Genomic DNA, 20,873 nt, shown 5'->3' on the forward strand with positions numbered 1-20,873 from the left:
GTCAGTGTCCCCTGATGACACGGACAGCAACGGGACAGAGGAATAGTCTACCTTTGCAGGTAATGCTGCGGATGTAAAAATTGACTGGCACGCTCTGTTATCCTGGCCCCTTCCCCCCCCCCCCCCCTAAACACACAGTAAGATTGTTTGAGGAATGAGAGACAACTGCTCTTGCTCCTACGTTGCCCACTCCAAACAGGTTGTAACTCACGTGGCCGTCGCAATAATTGCTATTATGCACACCAATAGGAGGAGCTTTGCTTTGTGCTAGACCTGCATGAGTTTTATGCTTTGTACATAGCCTGAGGAAGCGAGATATGTCTGCGAAATGCATTACACTTTCTGGAGTATGTAAATAAATATTTGGTTGAACTCTATCAACAGTTTGTTGTGTCTATCTGGAGGAGGGAAATCCACCTCAGCTTCCCTCCATTTTTAAACTTTTTATCGACCTTTATTCTTTTGGCGCCTCTGTTTGCCTGTACATGATTTAAGTCCACCCTGTTTGGAGGGGTGTTGCCTCCTTTTTTCCGATCTACAGAGAGTGACTTCTTAATCCAGAGTGGGGACAGGTATAATCTTCCCACCTGGCCTTACAGTGGTTGCCTGGATAGTAACCCTGGTTTGTGAGTATTAATGTCATGTACCATTACATACTACACTATATTGGGCTCTCTGTGTCTTTCAGTTTTTTTGTTTTTTTTTTTAGTTTTCCTTTAAGTTGCTTTGATTTTGCGTTCCTTATATGCCTGAAGTTGCGGGAACCTAGTCCCAAAAAACGCAATACAATCTCTGAGGCTAAGTTCACAGTGGGCCGTTAAAGTCGCACGTTAAAACAAAATTTAGCGCAGAATAGTGCACTGCAATGAAAACTCAATGTACCGTTAACAGTGCACATATTGCGTTGGTGTCTAACGCTGCACGTTAAGTGAAAGTACTGCATGCAGTGTGTTACACACGTTATTAGCTGTGTTAGACTGTTTGCAGATGCTCAGTAATGACTTGGAAGCATACTTTTCATTGCCTGTATTGCTCTACTGTATCTGCTGTATGCGATGGGAACATTGCTTTGCGACCTTTTTGGGCGTTGTGCATCAAAACACAATGTCCCACTGTGAATCTAGCCTGAGGGTTTGTTTTATTTGGATCAATAAAATTAGTGTTTTTAAATCCTCATTAACCTCTATACATGATGAATTAAAAAAAATGAATAAGTTAAAGAAAAATTAAATTAAAGAAAAAAAATATTTGGCACCTTCACAATAAATATACTGTACCTGTAACACAATCTGTGATATCCACAATGCTAACAAGCAAAGAAGCAGTGCTATAACAGAGTTCAGCATTGTATGTGTGAATCAAAGCAAACAACATAAATGATGACTGGAGCTGCAAGGTGAACACCACGCAGTATGAGATAGGAACAGTGTGACAGATTAAAAAAAAAAAAAAGTGGGCTTTTTTAAACCACTAATCTTATGTCCAGTAGATTGCAATATTAATGTACTTACCTGGAAATAAAAATCCAAGGTCCCAACCATATCAGTGTGCTCTGGAAAACACTGATTCAAAGATAAAAGGGGGAAAAAAAAAAAAAACAGTTAACGGTCGAATAAATTACAGAAAAAAATAAAATATTAATAAGAGCTGCAGCCATTTTATTTAATAGTTTAAAAACAAAAAGCAGAGTGCAATAGTGCAATATGTCAATTCAATGAATATGATAAATAATATATGAGCAGATATACTACTACTCATAAAGCTAGTTACCTCCAGTAACCACTATGTAGGCAGGTGGTGAGATTAGAAAGTCCAGACAGGTATGAGCGCTCATACCTGTCTGGATTTTCTAAAAGTGCCTTCTACTGCCTGATGAAGTGGGATATCACCCGTGAAACGCATTGCATATTTGTGGAGTTACCTTGAATAAAATTACTTTTCCAGTGAAAACTGACTCTTGAGTCAACTTGTGGGAGGTCAATCCACCACTACCTCCATTTCTAAAGGGTTTTTAGCCTTTTAATTCTTATCTGGCGCTTCTGTTTAAACATTCTGTTTATTTTATTGAATAGAGTATTTGGCATCAGGATGGTTACAAAAACCTCTTTTAGATTTTTCTTGCCGTTTGTGTTGTTGCAGTGTTTCATAACCAGAAAATCATAACCAGGAAACTATAGACCTGTAAGCTTAACATCAGGTGTGTGTAAATTGTTAGGAGGTATCCTATGGGATTCTATACAATATTATGTAGCACAGAATAATCTTATTTCAGTATGACAGCATGTTTTTTCTAAAGACATATCCTGTCTTACCAACATGAAAATTTAGATCTTGGGAAAGCTATAGATGTAGTGTACTTGGACTTTGCAAAGGCTTTTGACACTGTTGCCCAATATAGCTTGGTGCAGAAACTGAGGATACAGGGGCTAGGAGAAAATGTGTGTATGTGGATAAAGAAGTCAAAAAGTGGTGGTAAACGGAACATACTCAAAATGGAAAATGGATAACAGTGGGGTACCGCAGGGGTCAGTACTTGGTCCAATTCTTTTCAATTTATTTATTAATAATTTAGCAGATGGAATACATAGTAATGTAGCTATTTTTGCAGATGATACAAAATTATGAAGAATTATCAACAAGATGGGGAGTGAGATATTGCATTAGGATTTTGACAACATGGCCATATGGACAGGCACATGGCAGATGAAATTTAATGTTGGTAAATGTAAAGTCATGCACCTTGGACGTACCAATGGTAGATCACCATATAAAATAAATGGCATACAGCTGGGAACATCAGACTTAGATAAGGACTTAGAAATACTAGTTAATAACAAGCTAAGTAATCATATACAATACCAAGCAGTGGTAGCTAAAGCAAATACAATTCTGAGATGCATAAAATAATATCTCAAGATGCTGGTATACTACTTTCTCTGTATAAATCACTAATGAAGCCACATCTGGAGCATAGGATACAGTTTTGGGCACCACACAATAGAAAAGACACTGACCTAGAATGGGTACAAAGATGGGCAACTAAATTAATCAGAGTGATGGAGGATTTCACTTGACAAGAAAGGTTGGACTAACTGGGCTTATTTAGCTTGGAAAAAAGGCGACTGAGAGGTGACCTGATTAACATGTATAAATACTGAACATCAGAGGGCAATCCAAAAGCTTGGCAGATGAGCTTTTTGTCCCTAGGGTTGTACGACGGACAAGGGGACATGATTTTGCGTATGGAGGAAAATGTTTTTTGTCATCTATTTACAAAAGGGGTCCTTCACACAGAGTGGTTCAAATCTGGAACATCTTACCTCAGGAAGTAGTTATGGCAAACTCTATATCTGCATTTAAAGAGAACCAGAGATAAAGAATTAAAAGTTAGTTATACATACCTGGGGCTTTCCGCAGCTCAAGAAACCCTGATCGCTCCCACGCTGCGGTCCTCAGCCTTCCCCGTTTGCCGCACCGGCTCCCGTGACTTCAGCCGACTGGCCAGTCAAGGCGTAGCTGAAGTGCGCTCCTTGCGTACCTCTCCAGCGGCTGCTGGAGAGATACGCAAGGAGCGCACTTCACTTGCGTAGGCTGGCCACGCCCCCTGGAAGTCCATGAGCCGTTGCGGCAAACGGGGAAGGCTTCAGACCGCTACGTGGGAGCGATCAGGGTTTCTGGACCTGCGGGAAGCCCCAGGTATGTATAACTAACTTTTCATTCTTTATCTCTGGTTTCCTTTAAAGAGGGCTGGGGTGCTTTCCTTGCATTGAAGGGCAAACGCGGCTATAATTATTAGGCAAGTCCCAGAAGAGTTGATCGAGGGATTTATCTGACTGCCATCTGGAGTCGGGAAGGAATTTTTCCTTTTAAGGCTTATTGGCTCAGGCCTTGTTAGGTTTTTCGCCTTCCCCTGGATCAACTGCGATATGTGCAGATATATATTTTCTGGTTGAACTTGATGGACGGATGTCTTTTTTTCAACTAAACTAACTGTAACTGGAACGCAAAGGAATGAAAAAGTCGTACCAAACTTCGCATACAGTGAAGCACACAGTTAATGAAAATTAAGCTTCACTGTACCTGTTAATGCGGTCTTTTAGCAGTAACGCAATGTATGTACCACCAGGATGCACTCGCTGAACTGTGAACATTGCAAAGGTGGCGCATTGCAGTGTGGTAAGCCGCAGTTACCCCACAGTACTAACTTGTAAAAACAAAAGTCATAGTGAGCTATGACAGCTTGCTCTGATCTCCGTACTGCTTGATACCGAATTAGAAAAAAAAGAGTTTTATTCCGCTCTGCTACTGATTGAATGTCTTCCATTCTTAAGATGAATTTATTGTGACCATTATGCACGCTGGTGCTGCTCTCCAACTGGGTGGTGCCAGGATTGCTGTGAAAAGTAGCGAAAGAGAGAGAGTGCTCCAATCGTGCATTAAAGTTTTGTTTTCATTAATTGCAAAATAAAAGTGAGGTTAAACGTGCATGTAGTAGGCCGCCCACATCTCATATCCATCCAGAGGTCTGGCCAGGACCTAGGATCGTGGTGTTACTTCCTTTGCCGAGGCTGCCAGGGTGTCCTGGGCGATCCTAGGTCCTGGCCAGACCTCTGGATGGAGATGTGAGACGTGGGCGGCCGACTATACTCACTTTTAACCTCACTTTTAAGTAAGTACAATTTATCTTGCGATTAAAGAACAACTGATGCGAGAGGAATATGAAGGCTGCCATATTTATTTCCTTTTAAGCAATACCAGTTGCCTGGCTGTCCTGCTGATCCTCTGCCTCGAATACTTTTAGACGTAGCCCCTGAACAAGCATGCAGCAGATCAGGCGTTTCTGCCATAATTGTGAGATCTGACAAGATTAGCTGCATGCTTGTTTCTGGTATGATTCAGACACTACTGACCAGAAAGATTAGCAGACCTGCCAGACAACTGGTATTGTATAAATGGAAATAAATATGGCAGTCACCATATCCCTTCTCACTTCAGTTGTCCTTTAATGAAAATAAAACTTTAATGCATGATCGGAGCGCTCGATCTTTCTCCACTTTTCTCCGTCTGATACAGAAGTCTTACCACAGAAGTCACTGTAGTTATGCCCCTGCCCATTCACATGAACATACATGACCTCTGCATTGAAGCAGAGGCTGGATGGTGGAACTGAAAGTGGCTATCCTCTATGAAGCTTGCTGTCTAACTTGAAAAGACTGTAATTATAACAGGTGGACAAGTGTGAGTGGGGCTTTGCTGTATGTGATTATGCCCTTTTCCAATTCACATGACTGAAAATAAGCTTCTTATTTAATGCAAAACTGGATAATTATCAGGGGAGTGGACGGGAGAAAGGCTACATTTCTGTCTTGAGAGGAACTGAACGAGAGCACACACAATGGTGGAACAGATCCTTACAGACTTCAATCTCTTCACACACTACATCCTCCTGCTGTCAGCAATATGCTGTACATTTCACCATCCCTCCTATTCACTCCACAGCTCGCCTCTCATGAAATGTTCTTATACTTACAACCTCACCTTCCTTGTCACACTGTATCTAAATGTAAGTCTTCACCTCACCCTCTGCTCCACTCTGTCTGCCTAACTCCTCCTCCTTGCTGCTGGGGACATTTCACATAACCCTGGACCCCACTCCCCCCTGCTAATCACACTGTTTGCAGCAAACCAAATTCCCCTCCCTCTTGCTGTAACCTTATTAATATTCCACTCCTTTCCTCTACTCCCCCCTGCCCTCTGGAATACCCGCTCAGTCTGCAACAAACTGCCCTTCATCCATGATTTTTTCATTTCCAATGCTTTCACATTCTTTGGGATCACTGAAACCTGGCTGACCCCTTCTGACACAGTCTCACCTGCCGCCCTCTCCTATGGAGGTTTCCACTTTAGCACCTCCTAGAAGTGGGAATAAACATGGTGGTGGTATGGGCATTCTCCTCTCAGATAAATGCTCCTTCAATCCTCTCACTCCTATTCCTTCTCTCTCCCTGCCATCCTTTGAAGTCCATGCAATCCAGCTATACTCTCCTTCTGACCTCCAAATTGCAGTTATTTACCGCCCTCCAGGCCCTGCTTCTGTTTTCTTATATCATGTCTCTGCCTGGCTTCTCCAGCTCCTGTCCTGAAATCCCTACCACCATCATGGGTGATTTTAACACTCATATTGACACCAATAACACTGTATCCAACAAACTTCTACCACTCACTTCCTCCTATGGCTTGTCTCAGTGGTCTTCTACCTCAACCCGCACTGATGGCCACACGCTCAACCTCGTATTCACTCTGTCACTGACTTTACTAATGATCCACTACCACTCTGACCATAATCTACTTAACTTCTCTCTCTCCTCCTCTTTTCCTACCATCCTGGCACAAGCACGCTCACATACTCGCAGAAACTATCGCAATCTAAACATGCAATTTGTCTCTGTTGCCCTGGCACCTCTCCTCACATAATCCTTCACTGCCTCAGACTCAGCTGCTATAAACTACAACAGCTCCATTACAAAAGTCATGGATGACTTTACCCCTCTCGCCAATGTCCGCCCTTACCATGTCCGTCGCCAACCCTGGACGACCAAAGCCAATAAACCGTTAAAAAGATGCTCTAGAGCAACTGAACGGCGTTGGAGGAAAAGTAACACAAGTGAAGACTTCATCTCATATAAAATAGCCTTAAAAAAACTTCAGAAATGCACTCTGTAGCAAAACAGACCTATTTTTCTTCCCTAATATCCGCCCATTTCCACAATCCAAAACACTTGTTCAGCGCACCTTGAACTCCGTTCTCCATCCCCCTCCCCCTTCATCTTGCCTATCAGCTGAAGAATTTGCAACATACTTCACTGATAAAATTAACAAAATACGAAGTGAATTCTCCATGCAGCCCTCAAATCCCACCTCCACACCTCTCATTGACTGCTCTCTAACTGCCTTCTCTCCACTCTCTGAACATTCTCTCTCCACTATAATATCCAAAGCTCTTCTAACCAGATGTCCTTTGAATCCTATTCCCTCCCATTTCATTGTGCAGCTATCCTCATCTCACATGCCTGCACTAACATCGCTATGTAAACTGTCCCTCTCCACTGGCATCTTTCCATTCCCACTTAAAAAGACTGTTGTGACACAACTACTTAAAAATCTCTAGATCCTACCACACTCGCCAACTACTGCCCAGTGTCACTTCTTCCATTTGCATCCAAATTACTTGAACGCCATATACATGCAGAATTATGCCATTATTTATCTGCTAACTCCCTACTTGATCAGTTCCAGACTGGCTTTCGCTCTAACCACTCCACAGAAACTGTCCTTATTAAAGTGGCCAATGATCTTCTTACAGCTAAATCCAAAGGTCAATTTTCCATACTCATCCTTCTTGACCTGTCATCAGCATTTGATACTGTTGACCACACCTTACTCCTACAAATACCTTCAAATGTAGGAATAAAGAGCCTCGCTCTCACATGGTTATCTTCCTACGTCTCTGGAAGGTCCTTCACAGCCTCCTACTCAGATCAGATCTCTTCTCCTCATGCTTTGTTCCTCAAGGCTCTGTCCTTTGTCCCCTCCTCTTTTCCATCTACATGCACGGTCTATGTGACTTAATCAACTCACTTGGGTTTCAATACCCCTTGTATGCAGACGATACACAACTGTACCTCTCAGCCCCAGACCTTACCTCCCTCCTCAAACGTGTTCCTGACTGCTTGTCTGCTATATCCACTTTTATATCCTCTTGCTTCTTAAAACTTAATATGAGTTAAACAGAACTAATCATTTTTCCACCGTCTCTGTCCACCTCTCTGCCTGAAGTAACAATAAATGTTAACACTCCCATAACTTCAGTTCCCAAAGCACAGTGCTAGGGGGTAATATTTGACTCATCTCTCTCTTTTATTCCTCATGTTCACTCCATAACCAGCTCCTGCCATCTCCAACTCAAAAACATATCTCGCATGCAACCTTTTTTCACTCAAGACACAACTAAAATGTTAATACATGCTATTATAATATCTCGTCTGGACTACTGCAACATACCAGTTTGTGGACTACCTTCTAACAGACTGGCCCTGCTCCAGTCGGTACTGAACTCAGCTGCTTGTCTCATTTATCTCTCTTTTCGATCTTCCTCTGCTGCCCCTCTTTGTCAAGCTCTTCACTGGCTGCCAATTAACCAAAGGATCCAGTTCAAACTCCTAACCCTAACCTACAAAGCTCTCCACAATCTCTCTCTGCAGTACATATCCTCACTTGTTTCCAGATACAAACCCAATCGCAATCTCAGATCTGCACATGATCTGCTGTTGTCCTCCTCTAGATTTATCTCCTCACATTCACGTTTACAAGATTTTGCACGCGCTTCACCCCCTCCTCTGGAATGTCCTCCCACAACACATCTGTCACTCGCCAACCTTTGTTACCTTTAAACGCTCTCTAAAATCTCATTTGTTCCGACAAGCATATGCACTACCTTAGACCACTTCCCTTTGTCCTAAGGCCAAATTGCACTCCTATTAGATATCCTAAAACACACTGCCTCTATATATTTGTTGTATACTACCACTCCTCTTGTTTCCCCCTCCCATTCCCTTTAGATTGTAAGCTCGCAAGGGCAGGGTTCTCTCCCCTTTTGTGTCTTGGAAATTATTATACATTTTATTTATTATGTTACTTTTATCACTGTCATTACCAATTCTGTATTTTGTATTCTGTATCATTTTTTTGTATTTTGTCACTACTTATGTATCTTGTATATTGGTGTACACTATTGTCTGTATTATTATGTATTAATGCTCAGTAGCGCTCCGCTTTCAACAAATTCATCAAGATAAAACCCATAGGAATTGCACTCACCCGTTACTTATGACCACTGTGAGATTGGTCATAAATCGCTTGTGTGTGTGTTGCCTCTGGTCTTAGGGGTCTCCACTCCTCAGGCGTGTTATCCAGTTCTCAGATGGTTGCTCCTTCCCAGATGCAGTGTTATTTCTCAGTTACCTCATAAGGAAATAGAGATTGCATAGCGTAATTCCATATGGTATAAAAAGTTTTATTATTAAAAGCTTTCCACGTTATTCCCGCTGTCTCCTCTGTGTAGTCCTTCCTGGATGTCCGTGGCGCTTATGATGAGTCAAGCGTATGATGAAACGCGTCGGGTAGAGCCACGGACATCCAGGAAGGACTGCACGGAGGAGACAGCGGGGATAACGTGGAAACCCTAGTTAGCCTACCTGGGAGGCACGGGGGAGAGCCGTTAATACTCTATGTGCTGTCATTACTACTACAGAGTGTGAGTAAATTTTAATAAAACTTTTTAAACCATATGGAATTACGCTATGCGACCTCTATTTCCTTATGAGGTAACTGAGAAATAACACTGCATCAGGGAAGGAGCAACCATCTGAGGACTGGATAACCCGCCTGCGGAGTGGAGACCCCTAAGACCAGAGGCAACACACACACAAGCGATTTATGACCAATCTCACAGTGGTTATAAGGAACGGATGAGTGCAATTCCTATGGGTTTTATCTTGATGAATTTGATGAAAGCGGAGCGCTACTGAGCGATACTACACAGACTTTTAAAGGGAATTTGCTTAACCCTTCCCACAGAGCGCAAACACACAAAACGGACAAGAGTGCGCAGCAGACAATTTTTTACACTGTATTCTAATGAACTTTTAATATGCATTTTTAATACTTTTATTTTATGTGGAATATTCACAATTCTTATTAAGCAAATAACCATCCAATTATTGTAGCGCTGTCCAACAAATATTGTATTATTATGTACCCCATGTTCGTTTCTTACCTTGTACAGCGCCACAGAATATGTTGGCGCTTTATAAATCAATAATAATACAAATGAAAAAAACTCTTGCTCCTTACCTAATTAAAGCTAGAACTTCTTTAATATAAAAGATAATTAAAGTATGGTACCAAAATTGTACATATAAAATGAAATAGAATAGATACCCACAAACATACAATTGTCCCTCAGACCAACAAGGAAGCTCCTAGTTCATGCAAACCTATTCCAGGCAACAAAGAGGCTGTCCTAGGTATCCTTATTAGCAACTTGATAACACATTGAAGTTCATGAATTTTACAGACCAATTGTCAAGTTTCTAAAAAAATATTGTAAAAAATTGCAGTTAGTGCCTCATAGCACAAACAGTCCTCAATAGGTAAAAATCTTTAGACATATTGGTCTTAAATAGCATCAAACGTAGGTACCTCAGAATTCCGTTTTGATTCAAGCAATCAATCAAATCACTCCCAACCGTAGCGCCGGGAAGTATTTAAATGTGCTTAATGCTTATTAGCATACATGTCTCCCTTTTCCACCAGATGGAGCAAGTGCCCCTGATCAAGTGATAAGTTTACACTACATAATGAAGTCTTAGAGACACTTCGGATAAAGATATAAATAAAAATTCGTTTTAGTGACAGTACTATACGGTTTATTTGCAGTACACTTCTGTGGGTACTCCCCTCTCCGAATATGCAATTTATATTATATTTTATTATATGTAAACATTAGGATGCAATTTTATGTGTACACACGGAAAATCCAACTCCCAGCCAATTTTTTTTTTTTTTTACCCACAATAAATATGGCAGCAGAGGGAAATGTGCCCTTAGATGACACACTTCCACCAACTCACACATAGCCTATCAACACAAAACAGGCAGAGGGAATGAATGACCACATCACCCTAACCACGTCCCCTCGATGATGCTATCTTTCGTCCCTCTTTACATAGCGAAAACTTCACTATATAAGAAGCAGACACAGCGCCCGCTCCGCACAGAGGCGCTGTACTTGGCTACACAACTTCTGAGGTGGCATCCTCTATTATATGAAACATATTGCAGATATTGATATTGTTTTATTTAAGAGCATAAACATCTTATTGGGGAGAAAAAAAGTTAAAATCTGTTATAGTTGCTATCAGGTGGTTGCTATCAGGATCCCTATCAGGTGATTTGTGGATTGAATTGAAGCATTTGATTATATAGGCTATCTTTCATAGATAACCCCAATAAGATACAACTACTCTAATGTGATTTTTCATGCACACTTGCATGTGTGGGTACACACTTGTAATTATGTATGTGTATAATTATTAACGCATATGGAGATGGTATGTGCGCATATATATTGATGTGGCATTGAACTTGGGAGAATATGTGCAAAGCGCTGTTCTCCTGGGTCTAATATATACAGAGTACTACAAATCTTTTCTATAGGTACACCGACCTTTACCAAGCAAGGAAGACATAGAGATGTTATGTCCAATAATGTATTTATTTCACTTTATGTCATACAGGGCACAGTATATAAATTGATTTCGAGTTTTGGAGTTCATAATCTGCATTTGTTTTTTTTTAGCGTTTTTCTTATATACAGTAAACATTGGAAAATAATAAATCTGCTAGTGTAGGCAGATGTTATTTTATTAGATGTTGTTTTATATTGCAGTTACTCCTAGCTTTATTATTGCCTGAGGAAGCGGGCTAGAGACCTGCAAAACACGTTGCATTTGTTCTTGAGAACAAATTAAATTTTGTTTAAACCATACATAGTGGTTGTGTTTGGTTTTGGGGAGGTAAGTCCTCCCTTGCCCCCCAACTTTTATCTGTTTTTACCCATGATCAATTTTTACTCTGCTGGCGCCTCTGTTTCCATAGCAATTATTGTTATCCACCTGGTGGATGGGTGAACACCCCTTCTTTCCTTCTACAGAGAGTGACTTTTTAGCCTGAGTGAGGACAGGCCTAATATCCCCATAAGTGCTTTAAGTGGTTGCCTGAACCCATACTTGTGAGTATATTTCTATTCTAATTGCTGCTACCTTGGCATTCCTTCATCATCAATAATACACTATTGGGGCTCTCGATTGTGTTTTTCCTTTCTTACACTGCAGCAGTCATTTACTCATTCATCGAGGTGAACTGTATGCTAATAGGCATTAAGCACATTTAATACTATTCTATTTCATTTTATATGTACAATTTTGGTACCATATTTTAATTATCTTTTATATTAAAGAAGTTCTAGCTTTAATTAGCTAAGACGCAAGAGTTTTTTTATTTGTATTGCTGATAATTTTGATGGGCTAAGGAACACTATCCCATTTCTGTTTGCAGCCTAATTACAATATAATCCATACTGCATTGCGTAGCGCTGCAATTTTTATATGTGATTTTCAATAATAATAATAATTATTATTATTTTTCAAAACAAGAACTGTAGTTAGGCAGGCAAGGCTGAATAAAAGGCACAGTTACCCATAGACACTGTGTTAAAGAGGCTCTGAAGCGAGTCTAACTCCTCTTTTTTTAATGAAAAGCACTATAAGCCCTGCTAAACCGCCGCATCCCCAGGGCAAAACTAGGGGTTTATACCCCCCCAAATCCCATCTGCAAAATCCACGACTTTCTTGTCGTGGATTTTGCTGCTCATGGAGGCAGAGCTTTGAGCTGCAGCTCTGCCTCCATGCGTGTCAATCTGCCTGCGGATCTCCGCCTCTCCCTCGCCTCTCTCAGTGAAGGAAGATTGAGAGGGGCGGGGAGAGGTGGCGATCAGCGGGGATTGGCGCGCGAAGAGGCAGAGCTACAGACCTAAGCTCTGCCTCAAGCAGGAAGCGCTCCCCAGACTCAGAAGAGGGGATTTGGGGGGGGGGGGCGGGGTATAGACCCCTCGTTTTGCCATGAGGATGCAGCAGTTTAGCAGGGCTTATAGTGCTTTACATTAATAAAAGTTAAAAAAGTGGATTGAGACTCGCTTCAGAGTCTCTTTAAAGAGAACCTGAAGAGAGAGGCATAAGGCGGCTGTCATATTTATTTCCTTTTAAACAATACCAATTGGCTGGCAGCTCTGTTGATCTATTTCACATACCTGAAACAAGCATGGAGTTAAGAGTCAGAGCAACTCATCTGCATGCTTGTTTAAGGTCTATGGATGAATTACAGGCAGATGATCAGCTAGGCAATTTGCATTGTTAAAAGGAAATAAATATGTTAGCCTCCATATTCCTCTCACTTCAGGGGAGTTAAGAATTTCACAGCATTATTTGCACTATGATGTCACCACAGGTACTCATGTTTCATGACTTGGATCATAAAGAAATGTGAGCCCTCACCCTACACTATATGAAAGTTTGCAAGCATGCCCAGCAGTGGAGGACCCCCCTACACTCTTCACCCAGACAAGTGGGCTTTGTCAAGCCTTTGCATTGGTCTTGGAGCATGAAATTTGTTTACTGTAATGTAGAGGATGGCGCAGGAAAAACCGGCCCATCTGATTGCCATGAAGGATAGTTTACAGGCAGATGCCAGCTGTCACATCCTTGTGTGCCACTTACACACTCCATACTGTGTGTGTGTGTGTGCTCTTCGGCTTTACTGGAGCCTGTGTCTGTCTGCATTAGTTGCCATATTGGTAACACTTTCAAATGCCAGAAAACAAAGGCAACAAAGGATTGAATAATCTCAGGGAGCACACACAGAGCGAGGAAGAGGCACGCGGACAGGAGACACCTGCCTGTGAACAAGCGTTCATGGCTAGGGTCGTGCAACCCTGAATGGTCACTAACGGTGGTGTAACGAGGCAACGGAAAGAGCATTGGAAAGGGTCTATGGGATGCAGAGCATTCCCTCTTATTAGGTGAGTATCTAAGTTTTTTTTTTAGGTCTCTTCAAGTACAATTTAAAGAGGAATTTTACCGAACATAGCTTACTAATTAAAATGTATATTTTACAATTAAACATTAAGTTATCAATGTATGCCGGGGGAAGGGGGGGGTTAGGGATTACATTAAAGGGAACCCAAGGTGAAAAGGATATGGGGGGAGCCATTATTTCACTTATTTAAGTATTTATTTAGCGCTGATGTATTACACAGCGCTGTAAAGAGTGTATTGTCTTGTCACTAACTGTCTCTCAGAGGGGCTCACAATCTAGTCCCTATCATAGTCATATCTATGCATGCATCGTGTAGTGCATGTATCATAGTCTAGGGCCAATTTAGGTGGAAGCCAATTAACTTATCTGTATGTTTTTGGGATGTGAGAGGAAACCAGAGTGCCCGAAAGAAACCCATACAGACACGGGGAGAACATACAAACTCCTTGCAGATGTTGACCTGGCTGGGATTCAAACCAGGGACCTAGCGCTGAAAGGCAAGAACACTAACCACTACGCCACCGTGCTGCCCATTTATTTATTGCTGCCATATTTATTTCCCTACGAACAATGCCAGTTTTCTGGCAGTCCTGTTGATCTTCTGGCATTAGTGTATGAGTCAAAACCCTGGAACAAGTATATGGTTAATCCAGTAAAACCGGAGTCTGCTGAGTCAAAGCACCTGATCTGCTGCATGCTTGTTCAGGGTCTATGGCTAACAGTATTAGAGGCAGAGGATCAAGAGAACTGTCAGGAAACTGATATTGTTTAAAAGGAAATAAATATGGCTGCCTATATATCCCTCTAACCTTTTAGTTCCCTTTAACTTCGTCATATAATACTTTATTTAAATTTAATTTTCCTAAGTTGATCTCCCATCCTATGTAATAAAACTCCTGTGTCTCTGCATCCCATGTTGGTGTGTGTAGCCCTGCTTTGCGCTACTGCGCATGTGCTGCAGGGACAGCCGTTGTTCGGACAGGAGCAGGATAGCCAGCCAGCCGGGCGTGTGCGCTCGCAGCGGGGGCGTGTGCATGTACGCTGACAGGTGGTGGCGGAGACAGACCTAGAGCCCGTTATTAAACGGGCTAAGGTCCCAAGTATTTTATAATTGCTCAGAAATTGAAAAGTTCATAGAATCTCTTAGCTCGGAAAAATGCATGCCTGCAAGATAGTTACCCTGCCTAAACTCATATCAGTTTAGAACCTTATCCATTAAAATACATAAAAGTTTATTTAACTCCTTACAAGTCCAACTCTTTCAATTTATCTGGAATGATAAGCCTCTTGAAGTCAAAAAAATCGACTTTGTGCAGACCAATATATCGAGGAGGATTGAACCTACCTAATATATGAACTTATTATCTTGTTGCCCTATTTTCTAATTTTACTAGTTGGTTTGCATCTGATAATCTATCTCTCTGGGTTCAATTTGAATCAGAATCAATACTTCCATATAATCCAAGAGCACTGCTTTTTTGTAAAAAAAATAAAAATCTCAAATTCCTATCATTAGTCACGAAAACAAAGTCCTTACATCTACCTTGCACCTTTGGGGTCATAAATTTGAAAAGAATCATGAAATTACGTATTTGGCTCTTTAAAGGGCCCTGTAAAACCCTGAGGCATTCCACTGGTGGCTAGATGATGGAAAAAACTGGAATATATTTAAAGAATCCACCAGTGACCTTAATGAATACACTGACGCTGTGACATCATATATTACCTTTTGTGAAGAGTCCTGCATCCCCACAAAAAAGTGCACCAGGTACAATAACGATAAACCCTGCTTTACATCACATCTTAGGAAGCTGCACCTCGATAAAGAAAGGGCATATCGTACAGGCGATAAAGTCTTCTACAAAGCTGTGAAATACAAACTGCAGAGAGCCATTACTGATGCAAAAAAATATTATTTTAAAAACCTTGAGAAACAATGTTCCAACGCCGACTCGTTCACAATATGGAAATCTCTGCATGAAATTACCAGCTACAGAAAGATATCTCCTCCCTCACTACACAACCTGCAGCTTGCAAATGAACTGAATACATTTTATTGCAGGTTTGACACTAGCAACAAAAGCCAAACACACCAAGTCAATTCACATAATTTCCATCTCTGCAACAGGCAAACTGAACACTCCTCCTGCCAGCCAATGTCTCCACCCCCTGCGGTGCCTCAGCATCTACACAACACAGGAGGCCAGACACAATCTATTGACCTGTCCCCAGAGGTGCATGCTCTAACAATATGCCAATCAGATGTAAACAGACTCTTTAAAAAAAGACAAAACACTAGGAAATCAATGGGGCCAGACACTGTCTCTGCGAAATGCTTGAAACTCTGTGCCGATCAATTAGCTCCTGTATTCACAGACATATTCAAAGCATCTCTCGAACTCTCAATTGTTCCGGCCTGTTTTAAAAGCTCAACCATTGTACCAATTCCAAAAAATTCAAAACCTACATGTTTAAAGAGACACTGAAGCGAAAAAAAAATTATGATATGATTTGTATGTGTAGTACAGCTAAGAAATAAAACATTAAGATCAGATACATCAGTCTAATTGTTTCCAGTACAGGAAGAGTTGAGAAACTCCAGTTGTTATCTCTATGCAAACAAGCCATTAAGCTCTCCGACTAAGTTAGTCGTGGAGAGGGCTGTTATCTGACTTTTATTATCTCAACTGTTCCTGGACTATTTACTTTTCCTCTGCCAGAGGAGATGCCATTACTTCACAGACTGCTCTGAAAGAATCATTTTGAATGCTGAGTGTTGTGTAATCTGCACATATTATAGAATAGTGCAATGTTAGAAAAAACACTATATACCTGAAAATAAAAGTATGAGAATATTTTCTTTGCTGCTAATCTTCTAGTAATTATTCATAGTACACAACCAATTCATTATATCATTTTTTTTTTCCGCTTCAGTGTCTTTTTAAATGATTACAGGCCTGTTGCCCTGACATCATTGGTCATGAAAACATTCGAAAAACTGTTAATGGCTTATCTGAAATCCATCACAAATCCCCTGCTGGACTACAGATCCGCAGATGATGCCGTGAACATGTTTATTATGTACTACAGCATCTAGACACCCCAGGAACCTACACCAGGATTTTATTTATAGATTACAGCTCCGCATTTAATACCATAATGTCATCTCTGCTACACAGCAAGCTCTCCCAGCTACACATACCTGAATACATCTGCAAATGGATAACCGATTTCCTAACCAATAGGAGACAGCATGTTAGACTTGGTAAACACACATCAAGCTCTCTGACCGTCAGTACTGGTGCACCCCAGGGCTGTGCGCTTTCCCCACTGCTCTACTCACTGTACACCAATGACTGTATCTCCACAGATCCATCTGTTAAGGTTCTGAAGTTTGCAGATGACAACATTAGTTGGTCTCATACAAAACGGGGATGAGTCTGCATACAGGCATGTGGTGGGACAGTTTTCCTCCTGGTGCAGCAGCAACAACTTGGAACTAAATGCTCTCAAAACCATGGAGATGATAATAGACTTTAGGAGATCTCCCCTCCAGCACCTCCCCTTAACAATAAATGGATCCACAATAACCCAGGTAGAGTCATTCAAGTTTCTTGGGTCCATAATCTCACACAACCTAAAATGGTACAACACTACTGCCGCTATTGTCAAGAAAGCGCAACAGAGGCTGTACCATCTACGCCAGCTGAAAAAGTTTGGCCTAACTCAAAATTTAATGGTGCAGTTCTACACTGCAATTATCGAATCCACCATAACATCATCTATGACTGTATGGTTCAGCTCCTGCTCAGCATTAGAAAAGGGGAGGCTGCAGCGCATCATCCGAACAGCGGAAAGGATAATTGGCTGTAGCTTACCTTCCCTGCAGGATCTTTACGCTAGCAGGTGCAGAAAGAGAGCAACCAAAATTGCCTCTGACCCCTCTCACCCAGCTTACTCCATCTTCCAGCGCATGCCTTCAGGAGTAAGATTCCGGTCAATCGCTACCAAAACCTCCAGACACAGGAACAGCTTTTTTCCTCAAGCGGTAGCCATACTTAATGCTGCACCACATTAGAGCTGCTAGGACTTGATAGTAATCAGCACGGAACTGTAAATGAATAATTCTCACATTGCTTACTGCCACTATACTTGCATAAATGTCCTTGACTTGTTATATACACACTGTCTGTCCTTGTATTGTTTTTGTTTGCGTTTGTTAAGCAACTGCCAAGACAAATTCCTTGTAGGTGCAAACTTGGCAAAATAAAATTGATTCTGATTCTGATATACAACTGCTAATACATTTTGGGTGGTTAACTCATTTATTCCCTTCACCTTGCTAAAATTTAATAGGAATATTGCTGATACAGAGAGGTTCTGATACCTTCAGAATAGACATTGTATTGTCAATCTGGCCCCAAATGTGAATGTACCTAAAGCCTTTAAAAGACTAAGTTACTTTTATTATAGACAGCTGAATTGATGATAGCAGTTACAGTGGTATGTGAACGTTTGGGCAACCTTGTTAATCGTCATGATTTTCCTGAATAAATCATTGGTTGTTACAATAAAAAATGTCAGTTAAATATATCATATAGGCAACACACACAGTGATATTTGAGAAGTAAAAAGTAAGTTTATTGGATTTACAGAAAGTGTACAATAATTGTTTAAACAAAATTAGGCAGGTGCATAAATTTGGGCACCACAAAAAATAAATGAAATCAATATTTAGTAGAACCTCCTTTTGCAGAAATTACATACTCTAAACACTTCCTGTAGGTTCCAATGAGGGTCTGGATTCTGGTTGAAGGTATTTTGGACCATTCCTCTTTACAAAACATCTCTAGTTCATTCAGGTTTGATGGCTTCTGAGCATGGACAGCTCTCTTTAACTCACACCACAGATTTTCAATTATATTTAGGTCCAGGGACTGCGATGGCCATTCCAGAGCATTGTACTTGCTCCTCTGCATGAATGCCTTAGTAGATTTTAAGCAGTGTTAAGGTCGTTGTCTTGTTGAAAGATCCAGCCCTGGCGCAGCTTCAGCTTTATCACTGATTCCTGGACATTGGTCTCCAGAATCTGCTGATACTGAGAGGTCAAGCCTACGCACCCAATAGTCCAGGCATTCACCGCTCCTCAAAGTGTTGATATCGGCAGTTAATGCCTGGTAGTCTGCTACCTGTCGGTCGAGGTGTTCTCTTAACAGTTAATCCCGAAGGGCTGTGGCAATGTGTCGGACAAAAAAAACTGCGCACGTTCGACATCACCAACACATCCGAAGAGCGTGCTGTCCTTGCCGGCATGGCCGTGGGAGGAGGAGGATTCCTGCCACCTCTTTCACGTTGTGCTGTGACATCACCCTTGAACGCAGTTGTACAGCATACTTCGCAGGCTGTTGTGGAACTTGTTCATCCTTTCCAACTGATAGTGACTTGGTAAAAGTTCTGCCACTTTGTGCTAATACCGAGGGTCTAGTAGTGTTGCTACCCAGTACAGTTTGTTACCCTTGACCCTTTTTATACGGGGGTCCCTCAACAGGAAAGACAGCATGAAAGACCCCATTTGCACAAGGAAGGATGCCGATCTACCCATCTCCTCTTCCTCACTGATGTCTCGGAAGTTCTGCTCCTACCCCCAGCCATGTAGTACACCACTGGTACCTGAAAGTTGACTGCAAGCCACCTAGGACGCCTGCTGCGGTTGTTCTTAGACCTCCTACTCATAGCCACCTTCCTCCTCTGACTCCTCCCTCTGCATTGCCAGAGGTACAGCAGGTGTCGAGGACAGGTGTGGTTCTAGTGGCAATGGTGCCCACAACTCTTTGCTGATGGTGCATTCATTGCAACTCAACAGGTTTGTCACTTCCTCAAACGGATGCATGAGCCTGCAGGCATTGCACATGAGCCTCCAGTAATGCAGCAAAAAAATCCCCAGATCCCCACGGCCTGTCCTACCACTGTGCTTGTACAGATACTCGTTGACTGCTTTTTCTGGTTAGAGCAGGTGGTCAAACTTGAGCAGCATTGAATTCCAGCGAGTCCGGCTGTCTCAAATCAAGCGCCTCACTGGCAGGTTCGTTTGCCGCTGAATCTCTGAAAAGTGTGCCAAGCTCTTGTAGGAACACCTCAAATGGCCACACACCTTCCTGGACTGCTGGAGGACCTCCTGTAAGCCTGTATACTTAGACACAAAGCGTTGGATAATAAGATTCAACACATGTGCCATGCAGGGCACATGTGTTAACGTGTCCAGTTCCAATGTCGCCAACAGATTGCTTCCGTTATCACACACAATTTTGCAGATTTCCAATTGGTGCGGAGTCAGCCACTGACCCACCTGTTTGTTCAGAGCGGCCAGGGTGCTTGTCGGGTGTGACTCTCAGCTTGCAGGCAAGTCGTGCCCAGGACGGCGTGACACCGTTGTACCTGGTATGTGGAATAGGCCCTGGGGACCTGGGGGTGCAGTAGTAGTAGTTGTAGAGAAACCTGCAGCAGCAGCAGAAGAGGACTCGGCGGAGGAGGATAGCGAAGAGGATGGAGTAGGAGTAGGAGGGGAAGAGGAGGTGGCAGAAGACCTGCCTGCAAGTCGTGGCGGTGACACCAACTCCGCCGCACAGACACGCATTCCATGCTTGGCAGCCATCAACAGGTGACCCAATGCGCAGTGTACATGATACATCTGCCCTGACAGTGCTTTGCAGGCCAGGATTCAGTGGTCAGATGGACCCTTGCCCCAACACTGTGTGCCAGAGATGCCACAACTTGTCTTTCCACTTGATGGTACATGTTGGGTGCCTTTTTGGAAAATAAGTTTCTGCCCGGTACCTTCCACTTAGCTGGCGGGCTAACAGTTCTCACAAGCCAGCTGTCAGACACCGGGCAAGGGGATGAGACTCAGACATTGGCTTCTTCCGCTCCAAAACTTCCTTGACAAAAAGCTGACTGTGGGCAGATGAGCCTGACAGACATATCATGTGGCGTGACATCCTTATCGCCTTCATCTTCTGCCAATACTGGTTGTGCATCACTAAATTCATCACACGAATGTGTGAATAACTCCTCTGATATATCAAGTAGAGCGGCAGGGGTGCTAGTGGTGGTTTGGGCTGCCGGGCGAGTGGTGGTAAGTTGTTGTGGGGTGCCTGAATCTA

General features: G+C 42.2%; 1 protein-coding gene across 2 annotated transcripts in view; it reads right to left on the minus strand.

Moving 5' to 3' along the window:
- The window catches only part of GLS (glutaminase), a 752,941-nt gene that overhangs the window by 419,904 nt on the left and 312,164 nt on the right, over window positions 1-20,873 (minus strand). For both annotated transcript variants that reach the window (XM_068244915.1, XM_068244916.1), the window contains exon 11: window positions 1,512-1,562. In XM_068244915.1, coding sequence (XP_068101016.1) covers window positions 1,512-1,562 — 51 coding nt within the window. The remainder of the gene's footprint in view (window positions 1-1,511; window positions 1,563-20,873) is intronic.

This window comes from Hyperolius riggenbachi, chromosome 7, assembly GCF_040937935.1.
Source record: "Hyperolius riggenbachi isolate aHypRig1 chromosome 7, aHypRig1.pri, whole genome shotgun sequence".
Classification (NCBI taxonomy): Eukaryota; Metazoa; Chordata; class Amphibia; order Anura; family Hyperoliidae; genus Hyperolius; species Hyperolius riggenbachi.